General features: G+C 41.0%; 1 protein-coding gene across 2 annotated transcripts; it reads right to left on the bottom strand.

Moving 5' to 3' along the window:
• Positions 1-1,521: 1,521 nt before the first annotated feature.
• FOXJ2 (forkhead box J2) lies at positions 1,522-18,316 on the bottom strand. Of its 2 annotated transcripts, XM_042469277.1 has the most exons (10): positions 17,945-18,316; positions 16,049-16,123; positions 15,062-15,130; positions 13,380-13,520; positions 12,912-13,110; positions 11,422-11,733; positions 7,830-7,928; positions 7,441-7,641; positions 5,463-5,561; positions 1,522-4,278 (listed from the first exon to the last, which is right to left on the bottom strand). In XM_042469277.1, exons 1-10 carry the CDS (start codon positions 18,275-18,277, stop codon positions 4,199-4,201), a joined length of 1,608 nt encoding a protein of 535 aa, XP_042325211.1. In that variant the 5' UTR covers positions 18,278-18,316; the 3' UTR covers positions 1,522-4,198. The 2 variants fall into 2 exon arrangements, with proteins under 2 accessions (XP_042325211.1, XP_042325213.1); XM_042469279.1 differs by lacking the exon at positions 7,441-7,641.
• Between the last annotated feature and the right edge of the window lie 305 nt (positions 18,317-18,621).

The raw sequence follows: 18,621 nt of genomic DNA on the forward strand, positions 1-18,621 counted from the left end.
TAAAAAGTGGTTAAGCACATAAAATGATTCCCTTTGATGTGGGCCAGATGTGGGATTAAACTGGGACATTAGATTTCCTACTGTTTACCCCTAAACTCAGCAGCAAGTCCACTGAATCTCAGAAACGAAACATGCCCCACCAAAATGCCCATGGGCCCCATTGACTACATTCAAAAGGTCACTTCCCTTTTGCAAGCAAGGGTTGCTCAATACACTGCCAATCTCAGCAAAAGCAATGTTGTGGGGAAAAACAAGTTACAGCAATTTTCACATGACACCAGATTTGATCATAATCTCTGCCTTTGAATCCTCTGAATAAGAGTAACCAAGGAAGTACACACCATAAAATCATTTAAAGGTTTCTTACAGCCTCAGGCCTGGAAGGTGCCCGGCCAGAAATGCACTGTGAACAAGATCTAAGCCGATGAATGGATTCCTGTCTTGCTGGAATCACAGACCTCCCAAGTCTGATGGTTTTACCTCTAAATCTTCACTCAGCAGAATTTCTGAAAATGCAATTTAGTGTAATGGAGTGAATAGTATCTGATCTGACAAATTGAGACCTAGATGCAAACAGTGTACAATGAACTAAACCTTGGGGCCAAAGCAATCAAAGCATTTCTGTACCTTAGAGAAATGAGTTGTAAGCTGAGCCAATGTTTATAAAATTATGGACAATGTGATGAAAATAGGTAACAAATGTTTTTTATCTCTCTCATATTATATCTCAAAGTCATCAAATGAAACTGATAAGAGATTCAGGGTAGAAAGGAGGAATTTTACACAGTACATTGTTAATTTATGGACCTCCCAGATATAGTGATGAGTCTATAGCGTGAATTGCTTTCAAGAGATTGGACAAATTAATGGGGAACAGTTTTAGCAATGGAAGATAATCATGCCTATTCAAATCCCCAAATGTAGAGCTAGAAAGCCACTGAACTAACTAGTTGCTAGTGAAGACCACTGCTTTTATGGTCTGTTTGTGAGTTTCCCAAGGGCATTTGCTTAGCTACTACAGAAGGCAGGATCCTGAATTAGGTGAAGGTTGATTTAGCACAGCTCTACTTATTTCAACATTCACCTGGATATGTAAAATCTATTGACACTTTTTATTATTTTACATAATTCTAATTTTACTAATCAGAAGTCTCAGCATAGAGCCTTCTGCAGTTACTGGAAATATTTTTTTCCAGCCACCTTCCTGGATTCTGAGACTTGAAAGCCATGTCTTAACGCTGCACATTACTGTTGTCTTTGGGATCGGATTATGACTAACATTCAGTGGTCTCAGTCCTATTCTTCACAATTAAAACTGACCTTATGGTTTAATGGGATTTACCTACACGTTGACTGGTACACAATTCTGGCCAGTGTGTGTTAGTACAAGGTTAAGAAATAGTCTGGAATCAAGCCATTTAAAACTGCAGGCTTGTTTCAAAAAGAAGCTATGTTTCCCAGGAATGTAGATTTTATGATGCAACCTGCCATGAACAAATCAAAACAGGGGCGCAAAAACACTTAAACCATAAACATTCACTTTTTTAATTAAGAAAGCATGCACAAAAATAAATTTGTGAGGCCACACCCCTCTCTCATTTCCTTGACATAAAGCATTTTGGGTTGCACTGCAGCTGGTGGGCAGATGAGGGATTCCTCTCCTTGGCAAACCAGCAGGCTGCCCAGCCCTGCCCACCCTTTGCGCTGATTCCTTTTCCAGGACAAGCCATGTCAGATCCTCAGTGCAGAATTCCAGTGATGAGTCTGTGACTCCATGTGCCCAATCCAATACTAACCCGCTCAAAAATGATACAGTTAATTCAGAGGCAAATGGAGGATGGAGCTAATATGCACACTGACTGGCATATATTTACATATGCAAACAAGGTGCAACAGAACAACTGAATGAGGAGCCTTTTAATACCTAATGGCATGATCTTCTTTTTCCCCTACCCCATCCCCATGTTCTTTGAAATGCCAAGTGTACCCTTCTGTGGCTCTTGTTCTCAAATAAAGCACTGATTGGTATCAGAAGGGAAAGTCACCTCTACATTATGTTCCAGAGAATCTCACCAAGGCCCTTCTGGTCGTATCACAGTCCTCTTGTGCAGGAAAAAGTGCAGGCAACGGTCATAACTTTTCCATGAGTTTAGCTCAGGGACTCTTCACTCCTCTCAGAACACACGATGACTGTTCCCCCAACAACCACAAATGTCCCTCCCTCCCAAATCCAATGAAACAGCAAGTTAAAAGCAATGGTACTACAGAACTTTCCCACCCCTGGCATAGGACATTTCCATGATGGTTTTACTTCCAATTTAATTTCCCCTTGACATACAAAGCAGGCTTTAGTTGGAAGAGCATGAAGAGGTCTGGCAAAAGAGAGTCACACCTGAAATTGAACACAAAGCAGCGGGGAGGGGCCACCCGTCCAGATCCAGCTGAAATCCAGTTCCAAATTGGCACTGCTGCCCTTTAATACCTCCTATGGCAGAGTTAGAAACTGTGCAGACGACAGGTCACATGCAGGCCCAGCATGGCCTGTGGGACCCCCTAATGATACTCTCAAGCCCCAGCATCACCACCCAAATTGGACACGCACCTTATTTTTGGCCAAAAAAAATTCTTTCCCCATCAGTTCTAAGTGCTTGAAAGTGCCATGAAGTGCTGTTTAAGATGCTCCCACACCTCAAAACAAGAACACCCCTCCCCCTTCAAAAAAGGCCTCAAAGGTGACCAAGAATAACATGTCATCACTTCTGGTTGCCTCAAATGGTGACTGCTCAGGTTCTGTGCAGCCTTCTGAGGCAGTAGAAATGGAAAGGTACAACCCTCTTTGCTCTGGTGCATGCCACCCCTATCCTAAGGACTACCATACAACTGAATATCTGACCTTGTTGATCACACCTGATTTGGAAGGAGCCTTTTTAACTTTCTTTCCCAGCTATTCACTTTCCATATCTCCTGCAGCAAGGTGCCTATTAGTCTCAATGGGAGAGTTTTAAACTCCACCCACCAACCTCAACTCAGCTATACATTCCTCTTTTCACATTAGATCATTCACATCAATCACTTCTTCATATAAGGCAGAGAAGACACCCTCAGCTTCTTCCCTTGCATTACAAGCCACAGTCCCTTTTAAAAGAATTTGAGGGGAAGTGAAATTCACAAGTTAAACAAAAGTTGCAGGGGAGAGGAATACTTCTTGATTTATATGTTTTATCAGCATATTCAGGTAAGTGCTTTGTTGCATTATGAGAAAAGGCAAAGGAGAAAAAAGTGTGATATGATGAGCCCTGAGGAGTCTGGCTAGATCTCGGTACCCAACCCACATGATGCTGTTAAAAGTCACAACTGTCAAGCTTTCTTCATCTGCCAAGGGGGGCAAGTGCAAAATGGCAGTGATTGAAAAAAGGCAGTGTAGAAAAATGGCAAAGGCCCCCTTCATCTTCCACAGAAACTCAACCCCATAAGCAGCAGACCCCTAACTACAGTGTTTCAGTCTCAAAATGAGTCTTTGCTTTCCATTCAGGGCCTCTCTCTTTTTGTCAAACCACAGCTATTTACCACACCCTAAAGCTTCCCATTATCTGCCTTGGTTATTCCATTACTTTTCTAGCTGTCCCTTTCTGATGTAAGACAGTCCACAAATCTCCCTTCAACACCAATCTAGCCCCCCTCCCCCCTTTTTGTTACAACATTTATGAAAGAACATAATTATTACAGACTCTCAAGATCCACAGGGCTCTCTTACTCTCTCATAGCCAATAAAAAAAAGTCACTGGCTACCATGGAGGAAAAGAGGGATTGTTAGACGCAAGTGCTAGAGGAAGAAAAAGATGCCCTCAAGAAATCCTCCATCTGAGGTCTTCTCATGGCACCACCAAACAGTCTTCTTTCTCTCCATCCCACACAAGGGCCAATAAACATGTAAAATCCGAAGCTGGTAGATGGAGCGGGAGGGCTGTGCACAATTACTGATGATGATGATGACAACGAAGAAGAAAAGAAGGTAAAACAGGGAGCGCAAGGAAGGATTATCTTCGGCAGCATCTTGCGGCTTCTTCTCTGGCGAAGTAGAGAATATATATCTATATACAGGCAAGGAAAGAGACCAAGGATGCTGGCCTGTGACCAGAAACCTAGGCTCTCCTTCCCACACCCTATACGAGGGATGTGCTATCAAGTCTCTAACTTGCTAGGTGATCAAATCCCAGTTGAAATCATCAGGGATTTCCTCACTGGCACCTGGAGGTGGCCGCTGAACCAGATGATGACCTGAATATATGGCAGAAAAGGAGAAGAAGGACAATCAATGATCTGTTATTTTGAATTTTTGATGAATTAGTATATTTCATTCATTTTGCCTCTGCTAAAAAGGTAGGGGCATAAGGTGTTTAACTCCACAAACATCCCACGCTCTGGGCCATAAATAACATTCTTTGTTATTAGTTTACCTAAATACTAATAATTCACATAACCACACACTAGTTGTTTTCTATCTGATATTCTGAAAATTATTTAGCACTTTCACCAAGCCTAACAATTGAAAGCCTAGGCAAATATGATAGACTATTTGAAATAAAAACTATTCAGTTGAAGATATTATATGCAGCATGGATATCACAACAGGAAAAACAATACAGGCCAATGGTCATGATGGCTAGGAATGACGGGAGATGTAATTGTATTATAGCTGAATGGCACTGCATTTGTGAAGACTGCTATAAATACAATTTTCAACTGAAACAAAAACATTCTAAGACAAAGTAAATTAAATTTCACATCAAGAGGATACAGAAAAAATGGTATGTGTTCAGAAAAATATATACTGTATTATCAAATACAATTGTTCCTTCCTTTTCACGGACTTGGAGTTTGCGGTCTTGCTCTTTGCGGGAAGGGCGTGCACATTGGGTGCACACACGATTATTTTCAGTGGGACTTGAATATTTGTGAGTTGTCATTTTCATGGGAGAGAGGTCCCGGAACAGATCCCCCATGAATTGGGAGGCGCTACTGTACACAAATTTCAGTTTGATGGGTATATACAAGGAGAAGAGAAAATATGGAAAAACTGCAAAGAAAGTATGAGAGAACAGGCTTGCTTCTCCCAGCTTCTCCAAGCTAGATGCCTCATTTGATACAGTATGAAAGAAAGGATGTTTCTTTTCTCTGAACTGCTATCATATGTTCAATCACATTTTACTGTGCATCCATATAATGCTGATTTTCGGCTACTGTCTTCTAGGATATTCTTCATTCCATTCTCCCTCTTCTCAGACCTAATTTATGGCTCTTCACATTTTAATACAACTGCAGTACTAGCCTTTTGACTCTCCAGAGGAAAGTAGGCCACCAGCAGGCCACCCTTTTCAGGGAGTCTGTCCCAGGCCAAAGGGACTTCTGGCACCTTAATTACCAACAAATTTATTATACAGCACCTTACACAATCATCTTACCTGGACGATTATACCCTGGCGTATCTTGGGTAGAAATCTGGTACATTGGAGATGGCCCAGAGTAGAGATGGGGAGGCTGTGGCTGACCATAAGAGTTCACTAGGAGATAAAAGAGGAACAGAATCAATAGCCTCAGCTATGTGCTTGGAGCATAAGAATGTGAAAGATTAGGGTAGGATCAATGCCATCTATACAACCCTTCCATGTTTTAGTTGATTTATAACACCCGTTTGGATTTAGACAAGGGATAGTTTCTATTAAGTTGAAGTTTTCTGACCATTTGCTTCTTCCACAAACTAACATATGGAAATCCTGTTAAAAGCAATTTTCTTAATAAAAAAAGAAAAGTAAAACCTCATTATATATGTGCATAGCTTTCCATATTCACCAAAGTACAGATGTTTTTACTGCAATTATTTGCTTTCTGTAGGTGAATCACCTTCTCTTTTTCTTTTCTTTTTTTACAAATAACTATATGTGTATGCACTGACATAAATTTGCTAGATCAGTGGTTCCCAACCTTCCTAATGCTGCGACCCTTTAATACAGTTCCTCATGTTGTGGTGACCCCCAACCATGAAATTATTTTTATTGCTACTTCATAACTGTAATTAAATAGATGTTTTCCAATGGTCTTAGGCGACCCCTGTGAAAGGGTCATTTGACCCCCAAAGGGGTCCCAACCCACAGGTTGGGAACCACTGTGCTACATCAATTCTTACAGTTAAGTCCACATTTCCTAGGTTACAAACATGTTTACTAGCTTTCCTGCCTCCACAAACTATTGCAATTTTTTTGCTGTATTAGCAGCATGAAAGAAAAAAAATAAGATAAACTCTTTTCAGCCTTAAAATAAACTCCCCACTGGTTACCTGGAGTTATCTTACATGCCACAAGGGAACAGAGGAGTGACTACTGTACTACAATAATGCCTTTGCTATCCTGGAATAAGCAAGGTAAGATGCAACATGAAGTATCAAAATATTCAGATGTTTTTGCATAGTGTCTAATCAAAGCTCTATCACTGCTATGGCCTGGATAAAATAATATAGCCCAGTATCTCATTATAGACAATACAAAATCTTTGGAAATGGGTGACTAGGAGATATGATGTAATCTCATTCTGGATGTGAGACAGCTGAGGTGCCTCAAAATCTTCAAATAATCCTGTATAGGCTAAAGTCTTTGAATAAAACTATAAAATCTTTTCTTTCTTTTTTTTTAAAAAAAAATATCAGTGGTCATAAAAAACTTTTTAAAATTTTTCATGAGTAAGAGATAACTGTGAAAAGTTTCCTAAGTGATAATCAGGTTCCTGGTTAATTTTCCCCAAGTTTTTCATGTTATAAGCATAACAGGTAGGTAAAGGCTGAGACTGGCAGGAATATTGTGCTTCTGGTCTTGACCTTTTCAAAAAGAATCACATACATACACCATCTTGAGGTATAGTTTAATTTCTGTGTAAAACAGAGTAAAAGCATGCACAGACATGCATCTGCCACAGGATCTGCAGTTGATAAAACTATTCATCAGGCTTATCAATCCATTTGGTAAAAAGTTAAGCATATAATCAATGGGAGGGAAAAACCTCTCCCATGGTAGTGATAATCGTTACCACTGCACCAAATGGGTGCTACTTTCTTTGATGCGTTCAGGTAAAATATACAATCTGGTCACTAATGACATATAGATCTTTTCAAGGTGGCATTTGCCTTTGAATATGTAACTATCCTCTACTTCCCCTTCTCCCAGTTTACTAAGGGATTAGGCAAAATAAACCAAGGTGAGGTAAAATCTTAGGGGAATAGACTAGATGTCACAAAAACACAAGAATTGCCTTGATTGCACTCAAAACCTGGTGAGGATTTAACCCATCCTTGGCAACAATGCCACAGAACAGGCTATAGTATTCCTTTGATTCTGTTGGACCCACTGTCCTGGCATGGCAGGTACACTCCCAGAATGCCCAGCTAAGTACCTTGGTTCATGGGCTGCTCTTGTTTGCCACTATTCATGGCACAGGACTCGGAGATTCGGGGAGGCTGCTGTGGGCCTCCCAGATGAGGGAGCTGACCGGTCTGGGTGAGAAAGTGATTGAGGGAGTCACAGAGGTTGGCAATGTGATGCTGATCTAGGGTCCAGTTCTTACGCTCAGCTTGGCGCAGACTCTCCATCAACTCTGCAGGAGGCCGGAGAAAGAGAGAGGTAAGAAACTAGATATCACTGCTCTCTACTCTTGTCTAAGAGCTCCTTCACTATTTTTTGTTTCCCCCCTAAACTTGTGGAGGACTGTTTCCCTCCCCTTTACCAGGATGCTGTCTAAGAGACAGAATAGAGAATGTAAGGAGGGAACATGACATGACCTACCTGAGAACTGGGAGTGTTCAATGCTAGACCAGTTGAGTCGATTCACCATCTTGAAACTTTCTTTTAGGGAATCAATGCTGGAGCACCACTCAGGAAATGCTAGATAAAGTCAAAACAATCAAAATGATATGCTACCCTCCCCTCCCATAATTTACATCTAAAAATGATTATTTCCCTTTATATTTCTCACCAACACTTTGAATTGCAAAAAACAAAAAAGTTCTCCACTCTTCAAGTTGTTTTTTTTAACTTCCTTCAAGTCAACTTTGTCTCATGGTTACCCTGTAGATAAGACATCACCAAGGCCCCCTGACCTCTACATCTCTGCTCAGGACATGATGGCTCCTGTGGTCTCTTTGATTGAGTCTAGCCATCTGGCATACGGTCTTCCTCTCTTTCTACCCTTATACCTTTACTTGAATCATTGTGTTTTCTAATTACAGTTGTCCCTCCATATTCACTAGGGTTAGGGGAACAAGACCCCCGTGAATATGGAAAAACCGCAAATAACAAAAACACTGTTTTTACCTGAGAGGACACCTCTCTAGGAATCTCTAGGTCCTCCAGTGCAACTCTGTGGGCAATGTCCAACATACACTGACCATAAAATGGCACTGGAGTAGCTACAAATGGTCTTTCAGTGCAACTTTTAGTTAAAGTTGACCACAGAGTTGTACTGGAGGACCTAGACAGTCTCAGAGAGAACATATTAATGAAATCCGTGAATAATCAAATCTGCAAATATCAAAGCCGCAAATATAGAGGGATGACTGTATTAATTTTTCCTCATGATGTGGCCAAAGTATGACAGCCTCAGTTTAGTCATTTTGGCTTCCAGAGAGAATTCAGGCCTGATCTGTTATAGAACCCATTTGTCTTCTTGGCTGTCCACGATATTCTCAGTACTTTTCTCTAGCACCACATCTTAAATGAGCTAATTTTTTTCTTATTGGCTTTCTTCACTATCCAGCTGTCACACCCATATATGTGACAAGGAATGCAATGGCTTGGACGATCATCACATTAGTATTCAGAGTAATGGCTTTACATTTTATGATCTTATCCAGTTCTTTCATAGATGCCTTTCCCAATCCTAGTCTTCTTCTGATTTCTTGACTGCAGTCTCCATTCTGATCAGTATTTGAACCAAGGTATGGGAATTTTGGACTACAGTATTTCAATTTTCCCATTGTGTAGGATGAATTCTTGTAGATGCTCCATAGTCATTTTATTCAGGTTTTTTTAATGTTCAGCATTAATCCAACCTTGGCACGTTCCTCCTTGACCATCTTCAGTAATTGCTCCAGGACTCACTTCAAGAAAGTCTGTTTATTCAATGTAATCTGCATTCCCTCATTTTTTAAAAATATGTATACATTGCCTTTTATCAATGACATTTTGCAGAAACTGGGAGCCAGTGTATAGTGGGTTGAATGCTGCACTGCAATTTGGAGACAATGGTTCAAATCCCCATTCAGCCATGTAATCTTACTGGGTGACCTTTGTCAGGTCACACTTTTTCAGCCTCAGAGGAAGGTAAAGACAAACACCCTCTGAACAAATCTTGCCAAGAAAACTCCATGATAGGTTCACCTTAGGGCTTAGGGTCACCATAAGTCAAATGACTTGAAGGCACACAACAACCATTACAGAAATTAAAACAAGAAATAAAGACAACACATAGAAAAAAAAACCTCTGACAGATAAAAGTACAGTTAGAGTCAAAAATTTTAAAAGGTTTTTAAAAAATGGTTTTGCCTGGTGCATAAGAGACAGTAAAGCTGATGCCATGTGTATTTCCTTGGTCAGGGCATTCTATAGCTGGTATCTCACTACTGACATCTCTCTCTCCCCCTAATAGTAATAGACTTTAACTTTGATGCAAGCAGAATTGCAGAAAGGTATTGGCTGATGAACTTAGCAGATAGGTAGGATACATGAGGATATGCTCTTTTAAGTACTTGGGTCCCAAGATATTGAGAGCTTTAAAGCAAGCATCAGTATTTTGAAGTGACTTGGCCAATGAAGTTCTCTTAAGGAAGCCAAGATGTTCCACAAAAGCAAGCCATTCAAAACCAACTACAGTAAAAGGAATTTCTGAATTATCTTCGGAAACAACCCTACACATTGCAGTAATCCAAATGGGAATGTACCTACATGGTTCCTCAAGCCTGACTGGAACAGAAACCTCTCTCCTAGGACAAAAACAGAGAATGCAACATCCTTCCTCTTTTCCCTGTAGTGAATTGACAGTACTGTGAGCAGGCCACCCCAGCAGAAGTTTTGCTTTGGTTGGCACATTGGAGAACTTACCGTGAAGGTCCCATTCTGGCCAAGGAGAAAAACCCAGCCAAGAAAGGGTTAATTCCAATCACCACTCAGACGAGGCAAGGGATCATATGTTATTTTTGAAGAGTATTTCTTATTGGATCCCTAACTCCTCCTTTGTTCATTTCCAAGCCAAGAAAAAGGAAAAGGGTGAACAGAAAGATGCTTCTGAAAAAATGAAAAATAATCTTGCCACCAATGACTGGGACCGTATGGCTCCACTTCCTTGGCTAGAATGAACCTTCATGGTAAATTCCCCAGTGTGCCATTCTTAGCCTGCAGAAAAGGAGCCAAGAATGGAAATTATCCTAGTTTACATAACCTTGAGAGAGAATGAGGAAAGGAATTAGATTAGTCCAACAGGACTTGCAGGAGCTTCCTTCTACCAAAGGAAGCCTTGGTGGAGGTGAATTTGTCCAGCCTGTAATATTTTGTAAAAGTGGAGGAGGTAACCCAAATTGCTGCTCTGCAAATTTCTTCCAGGGGAACATGAGCTGAGAAAGTTGATGAAGTAGTTGCTGACCTGTTAGAATGTGCTGTCACATTGTACACTTTAGTCTTCAAAAATAACATGTGATCCCTTGCCTCACCTGGTCAGCAACTGGAATTAATCCTTTCTTGGATGGTTCCTTCTCCACCAACTAAGAAATCCTGGTTTAGATTAAAAACAGCTTCATTTACATACCGCTTCATACTGAACTAACAGTGTCTAAGTGGTTTACAACTGTAAGCTAATTGTCCCCAACAAGCTGGCTATTCATTTTAGCGACCTCGGAAGGATGCAAGCCTGAGTCAAGCTTGAGCCCCTTTATTTGGGATTGAACTTGCAACCTTATGGTTTTGAGTGAGTGGCTGCAGTGCAGGCATTTACCCACTGTGCCACCAGGAACTTAACACAGGAACTTCTAGGAGAAATCTGAGCATCACCTCAGTAAATATCTGAGGTGCTCAGCTGGAAAGGCAATGTTGGTTTACCACCAGACATTCATGTACAGAGGTGAAACCTATTATGGCTTCTACAGTGATAAGAGTTTTGCAAAGTACTACCAAGTAGCATGTGAAGTGAACACATAAAGGAACACATAAAATGTTCTTACACCCTGCACTAACAGCTTATTATCTGGCATAGTCCAAACCAAAGCATGGAAATAGTTCATTATAAGTAGCAATTTTCTTTTTTTAATATTACTTTTTTGGATTTAAAACAAGTTAATTTTGGGGTTAACAGGAGGCAATGATGGTTCTTTTGTAAAGTGAAACTCACCAAAGCTAGCATTATTGATGGAAGCCTGTGATTGTTGTTGTTGTTGTTGCTGCTGCTGCTGTGAATGGGGGTGTGGATGGTGCTGTTGATGTTGGTGATATCCTCCATGCTGCATTGAGGATGGGTGAATGGACATCACAGGTGGGGGTCCATAGCTGTCACCTTGTTGCTTGCTACCCTGGGATGGACAACCTTCTGAGGTTGGAGTGTGGAGTGGGGGTGGTGCTCCCACTGATGAGGGCACCTGCTGCTGTTGGTACATATAGTAATTGTGGTTGGAGGGCTGCATGTCACCCAGGAGGGAAGAGAAATCTGAAAAAAGGATTAAGAGGGGAAAAACATTGAAATATGTATATTAAAAGAAGGAAGAGAACTGAAGCTAATGCCCTCTACAGTTCCAAATATTATAAAGCAAGATATCAACCTTTCAATTATCAAGTGAAGGCCACATTTCTAGAACACTTTTACTATTTTGTCCTTCTCAGACTTAAGAGCAGACTCAGTCCACAGGTTCTTAGTCTTCTTCTCTGTGAAAGTTAAGGAACAGAAAACACAATCCTCATGGGATAGTGCCCTCCAGTGGCTACAATTGAATGACAGAATTTAAAGTACGGTACTCTGGAGCTGAAGAATGCACTGTACATTATCATCTATCTGCAACCTATTTCTAGCGCTTTGCATAATCCAGCCATGGACCTTGTTATTTTGTCCTCTTGAATTTCTAATTGAACACTCTAGCTAAAAATTACTTCATTAAAGACATACCCTGAAAAATGCTAGCTTCCTTTATACAGTCTGCCCTCCATATTGGTGGACTTGCCATCCACAGATTTAACCATCAGCAGACGGCAAGCCCCATTTTGCTTAATGGCGGCACGTGAATGTGGCTGTGCTAGTGCATGGATACACACCACACCACCATCTAGAAAAACAGGACTTGAGCATGCACAGATATTGGTATTCATGGGGAGGGGATGGAATGGATGTCCAACTGTACATAGTAACAATGTTTAATTCATTGTTAAAGCTAGAAAACAAGATATTCAGTTCAGAATGGGACAAATGATCTTTTAAGTTGCTCTTCAGGCAGGTTGAGCAGAGTGGGATAGGGGCAATCTAGGCCAAAGAGACTCTACTAGCCTGGGCTAAAGAACCTGGCAAGAAACCAGGATACCCATCACAGTACTCTCCCAACAGAAGACATACCTGCTGTTTTGCTTTGACCAATCTCAAAGCAGAACTGTCTAGGCCAAAAACCCCATATAACACACCATTTAAAAATATTTCACACTCCCAGAGTGGTGTGGGAAAGGGCTTGAAAAACCCAGAGCAACAGCTTGATACTGCTTGCAGGCCACATATATGTACCACAGTATACATATTCACTGAGACCTTCCTCAACATGTGACAGAAGCTGATAGATACAATAAATGTCTAGGGTGAAAATATCCCTTCCATTTCACCAGATCATGCCTTGTACTGTTACTCACCATGCTGGGAAGAAGAGGATTTCTCAAGCATGGATTTATAGAGATTTCGGAAAGACCAGCTCAGGTCCTGGAAGTTGATCTCAGAATAAGAGAATTTCAAGTCATTGCTGGTACTATAGTGTGGAGGTGGCACTTCTGTTCCTTCACGGCCCTGTCCACCTGCCACTGTAGCTGCCACATCAACTGGGACTGCATTTTGCTAAAGACAAATAGGGAATTAATTAAGTTCAAGATGTTAGACCTTTTTACAGTCTCTCACCCTCACAGCTATTAGCCTTGATATATATTCAAGGCATTCCATTGTGCCAAAGCTCCCTTAAACCAACTTCAACTTTAGAGACCCTTTTTTGTGCCATAGTACCCAGTTTCTTATCTCTTGTTTTAGCCTCCCTCATTGGTTTCCTTCTTCTGTTTCTTCCCATTCCAGATTCATTGATGCCTCCTCTTACTCAATTTATTTTCACTCACCTGGCTGTAATTGCCAATAGGTGGTGTGCTTTGCAATGACAGCTGCTGAGTAGATTCAGGGGACAGTGATGCTTCTGCCCCAACAGGTACAGACCCCCGTGGGCTTTTGCTTGCCTCTTGGTCTGGGGAATCTTGTGATAACTGATGGAAAAGAATGAACAGGCACAAGAAATGAATTATCAGAGAAGTTGCAGCAAAAGAAGCCCACTGCATATTTTACACACAAAAACAAACATGATTAACGATGGAGAGGAGCATGTGTAGAGTTCTAAAAGACAATAATCTGTCCAACAACATGGTAGACTAAGTAAGAAAATCAGATTTCATGTCTCATGGTCAACACTAGTCTCACATCTGGTGAGCTTATTTAAAATCATCAGCCAAGCTTATCAAACATACAGAGAAAAAAGTTTCAGCTCAGGTTATCTGTAAGTCAGATAATTATTTTATTTTTGGTTCTTCGTATGAACTGTAATACAGTAATCAATCTATCACTTCCATCTGCACATGAGTTAAAAACTATTTTTGAAACAAGCAGCGTTTTTATATGATCTGCCACATTATGACACTGTATCTCTTGTGAAATAAAAAGGAAAATACCTCTTTCAAGATCGTGCTTGTCATCTTCCACTTTTATAATTACTTACACTAAAAATTATGCATTTTAAAAAAATTCTACTACCTGATCAATTTCAATTTTGTGGATTTAAAAGGGGTTTTTTTTTACTGATTAATCTAACTGTTCAATTAGCCCACAAATACAGCTTTACTCAGAAACTAGTGTTTTCATTTCGCTATGCTTAGTGGGAATTACTTCAAGGTCAATGCATACAGGACTGCAGTCTAAATGTTGCATCCTTTCTACTTTGGCATGGCTGAATGAGTTAATAAATATTTACTGTGCTTTTAACAGTTACTGTTGTTGTAAGTACTGTATATACTCGTGTATAATTTGAGAAATTTAGGTTAAAAAATTGACCCCAAAAACCTGGCTCGACATATACACAATGCGGTACTTCGATCCATGTTTCTCCCCAGCTGGGTTGCCTCTGGAAGGGACAGCCCAGCTGGGAAGACACTGGGGAGGGAAACTGATTACCCTGCAGCTTCTTCCTAGCTGAGCTCCCTCCCCAGGAGGAAGCCCAGTTGGGAAGATGCTGGTGAGGCTGACCGATTGCCTCTTCCTAGATGGGAAGAAACTGAGGAGGGCAATTAATTACCCTGCAGGCTCTTCCTACTGGGCTCCCTCCCCAGATGGAAACCCAGCTGGGAAGATACCGTGGAGTGCGACCAATTGCCCTGCAGCCTCTTCCTAGCTGGAAAGACGCTGGGGAGGGCAAGTGATTATCCTGCAGCCTCTTCCTAGCTGGGCTCCCTCCCCAGGAGGAAGGCCAGTTGGGAAGACACTGGGGAGGGTGACTGATCGCCCTGCAGCCTCTACCTAGCTGGGTTTTCTTCCCAGGAGGAAGCCCAACTGGGAAGATGCGGGGGGGGGGGACCGATCACCCTGAAGTCTCTCCCCAGCTGGGTTTGCTCCGCAACTTATCCTTCAAACCTCTTTTTAAAAAACCCTAAAATGAAAGGTGGGGGCTGAATTCCACAGTCTCTTTTTTAAAAGATGTCCTGTCTCTCTTCTCACAAATGTTTTGATCCTTGGGGAAGGATAGGAAAGTCACACTCACATCATCATCTGGTGGATGCCGTCTCTTCCGGGAAATATCAGGACACGTATCAATTGTCCAATAAGAACCCTAGAAAAGAAATAATCTATTGGTGACAAGAGTAACAAACTCTTTATACCAGAGTTACAAACAGCAGCAGCACAATCCAGAATGTCAAAGAGCACGCTGACTGTCAGGGCTATCAACTGCACTGGCTACACAGGACAGGCCCTTTCTCTGCATTGCAATGTTCTCTTGCAATACTTTCCCTTCCTTCCTTCCCTTCAGATGTTACTACAGTCAGCCCTTTGTATCCCTGAGGTTCCTTTCCAGACTCCCATGCTGATGACAAATTCCGAGTGATCTCAAGTCCCATTCTCCTCAATGATGCTGTGACATGCATGTAGCCAGTGTGGCGCTTGCATATGCCACAACTGAGGAGGGCAGGGCCTTCCACAGATACTCTAATCCACAGATGGTACGCCCATGGAAAGGAAGAGCCAATCTTATCTCATTCATCTTCCAGTCTCTGATAAAACTCTTTCAGGAAGAACAGGTTGGACAAGTATAGCAGTTTTGGTGTTAAAACATTAAACATAATGACCACTGAAAGAATCCAGTAAAATCTCAAGAAATGTGACTCATTTTCCTCTATTGCAGGATACTTCTGGGGTCATTAGCACACAAATAGGTCCAGATACTAAGATTCAATGCCTTTTCAAATGTCCACATATAGAAGAGGACAAAGCTATTCATTCCATACCAGATTTCATTAGTATTATATTGACACATACAGATAAAGCTAATATGTTTCCTTTTCCCTTCTTTGAATTGAGCACTGAATTTCAATGTACCACATTCCTACAAAGCTGTACAGATTTTAATGTTTTTAAAATCTATTTTTATTCTGTTCATCTATCTTTGTTGTGTTCCTTTAGCAATTCATGGGGGTTTGAAGATTCAACACTGAGAATGAAGAGGCTAGCTAAACCAAGGTAGATCTCTCACCTTTCCAGGGTCATCCCGGGGGCGAGGCACTTTTCGAAAGCATTTATTCAGAGACAGATTGTGACGAATTGAGTTCTGGGAAGAGATCAGAAGAAAACAGCAATAAATATACAGTAAATTCCCCAATCCATTGGACGAACAGGGCAATCTCTATGCAAGAGGATAAACTGATTAGAAACAGCAGTACAGGTGTTGTCTACTTTTTGATAACCCACTCTTCAACAATAACCAAAACTATCCCCTGCCTTGACATTCTGTTTCAGACCTACAAGTAACTGTTATAGAACCAAAAATATTCAAAAGAAAACTGGAAAGAGGAACCACTGAACTGAAATATAAAAGTTGAGTTTCCTTTCTCCAAAACGATTAGGACTGGAAGTGTTTTGTAATTTGTTGTTGTTGTGTTGTTGCATATACATAATCTTGGAGATACCCAAGTCTAAACATGAAATTCATTTATGTTTCATATATACCTTATACACATATCCTGAAGGTAATTTTATACAATATTTTTAGTAATTTTGTACATGAAACAAAGTTTGTATAAAATGAATCATCAGAAAGCAAAAATGTCACTATCTTGGCCACCCATGTGGACAATTTTGGATTTTTAGAATATTTCGGATTTTGGAATTCCAGATAAGGGAGACTCAACTTGTATTCAGACATTCCAATCCATTGGCAAAGGTATGAAGAGAGGCAATGATTTCTTGGCATGCTACATATATTAATATGCAGGTTTACATCAGTTGTGACCTAACTGATATATGTACCAAAAGAACTGTCCTCAGAAACGTTTAAGGTAAACAGATTTTCTGGCTTTCTTGCTTCCAGATCACCATGCCAGCTGACTGACAAACCTATATCATGATACAACTCTTTGAAAGTTCACAGGGGCCTGTTACAGACTGCCAAAATAAAGCTGCTTCTGGTCTCTTTGGAGGTATGCTTTTTAAATGATGCATGGGTCCTAAGAGTCCGGAGGTCGTGCCAAAGCCACACTCCATTCCTAAGCACCGGAGCTTTGGTGCAGCTTCAGGATTCTTAGGATGCATGCATCATTTAAACAGCATACCTCCAAAGAGACCCGAAGCAGCTTTATTTTGGCAGTCTGTAACAGGCCAGGGTCACAATAAGGTACTCAGACTCTGTTGTCTGAATCCCTGTTTCTATGCCCAGATGTTTTATACCTAGGGTGGGCAACTCCTGGAGACCAGGGAATCCTGAACCCAGCTAAGATCCCCACCCCACCAAATTTATCAAAACAGAACAATACTTCCAGTAGCACAATTTCACTTGCACTGTAAATATGGTATGTGGAATATGTGAACTTCATTTTGAAGACAGAACAGTGTAGGGTTTTGGTTTGCTTTTTGGTGTTTTGGTTTTGGATTTTCATCTTCTCCTACCACAATGGCAAATTTGTTATAGGTGAAATGAACTGGGAAGGGACCAGCAAGTACTTGGAGAATAATGGTGGGAGAAATATTTGGCCCATTAACTGTGTGTTGTCCACCCTGCCTTACACAATTAGTTCCTATGAGTCAGACTGACAAAAATGATGACTATCACTACCTTAGAAATATCTGGACCTGAGTAAATACATGACTCTCTACAGCTTGTCTCCAGTTAAAGAATACAAGAAGGGCTTTGAGTATATAGAAAAGATGTGTACAACTAAATTTTGACATAAAAACATTTCACTTTGTCTCTATCACTCCCTCACCTTGCATCCTTATATTTTCTTTTTATGTCACTCTGTAAAGAACAGTGTACACTAACAACACAGTCATACTAATATAGAGAGTACATCTCTGCAGAGAATGGGAATAGGGCTCTCATAGGTGAGCAGCTGGAACTCCTGGTTCTCATGAGCAAGTAGCTGGACATTCTCACCTTCCATCCAATGCCAGCATTCTTGTAGTATGGAAAGTTGTCACAAATCCAGCGATAGATCTCACTGAGGGTCATCTTCTTTGCAGGTGAGGAATTGATAGCATAAGTGATCAAAGTGGCGTAGCTGTAGCGTGGCTTCCCATCCTGGTGAACTGCAGCATCATCCTTGCTCAAGGTGGCATTGGGGTCTGTAGGTGAACCAGGAGGGCACTTCCGACCTGCTCCAGGGGGGCCTGACTGAGAAGCATTGCCTAATTTCTCAATAGTGGCCCGAAGAGTTAGCTGAGGGAGCCAATCAATGGAGGTGAGGCTGCTTTCCAGGTCAGAGGCCATGGTGTTGGAGGCCAAAGTATCTGTGGTGGAGAAAGAAAGATAATCAAACATTGAAATACTACAAAGCCATATACTGTAGCTCTTCCCTCCCACAAGCACGAACACTGGTAAGACTAAAACACATCCCTAAAGACAACTACATTGTTGTTTTTCATTTGAAAAACATATCCAGAGTTTAAAGTATTACAATTATTTCCTGCCAGATTTGCTGTGAAAGCTGCTAAACTTTGAACTTTATCGCATCAGAACCTGTAATGTTCCCATAGAGTTCCGAAAACATTCCATGACAGAACGATCTGGGAACGGGACTCATCACATTCAAGAAGTAATAACAGGATGATAAT

This window comes from Sceloporus undulatus, chromosome 5 (genome assembly GCF_019175285.1).
Source record: "Sceloporus undulatus isolate JIND9_A2432 ecotype Alabama chromosome 5, SceUnd_v1.1, whole genome shotgun sequence".
Taxonomy (NCBI): Eukaryota; Metazoa; Chordata; class Lepidosauria; order Squamata; family Phrynosomatidae; genus Sceloporus; species Sceloporus undulatus.

Excerpts from the sequence above, each read along its gene's own strand:
- FOXJ2 (XM_042469277.1), bottom strand. The coding sequence starts at position 18,277 with ATGGCCTCTGACCTGGAAAGCAGCCTCACCTCCATTGATTGGCTCCCT. Across the intron at positions 11,734-12,911 it reads ATCCTCTTCTTCCCAGCATG|ATTTCTCTTCCCTCCTGGGT; the intron begins GTGAGTAACAGT and ends TCCTTTTTTCAG. Across the intron at positions 5,562-7,440 it reads AGAGCAGCCCATGAACCAAG|TGAACTCTTATGGTCAGCCA; the intron begins GTACTTAGCTGG and ends TTTATCTCCTAG.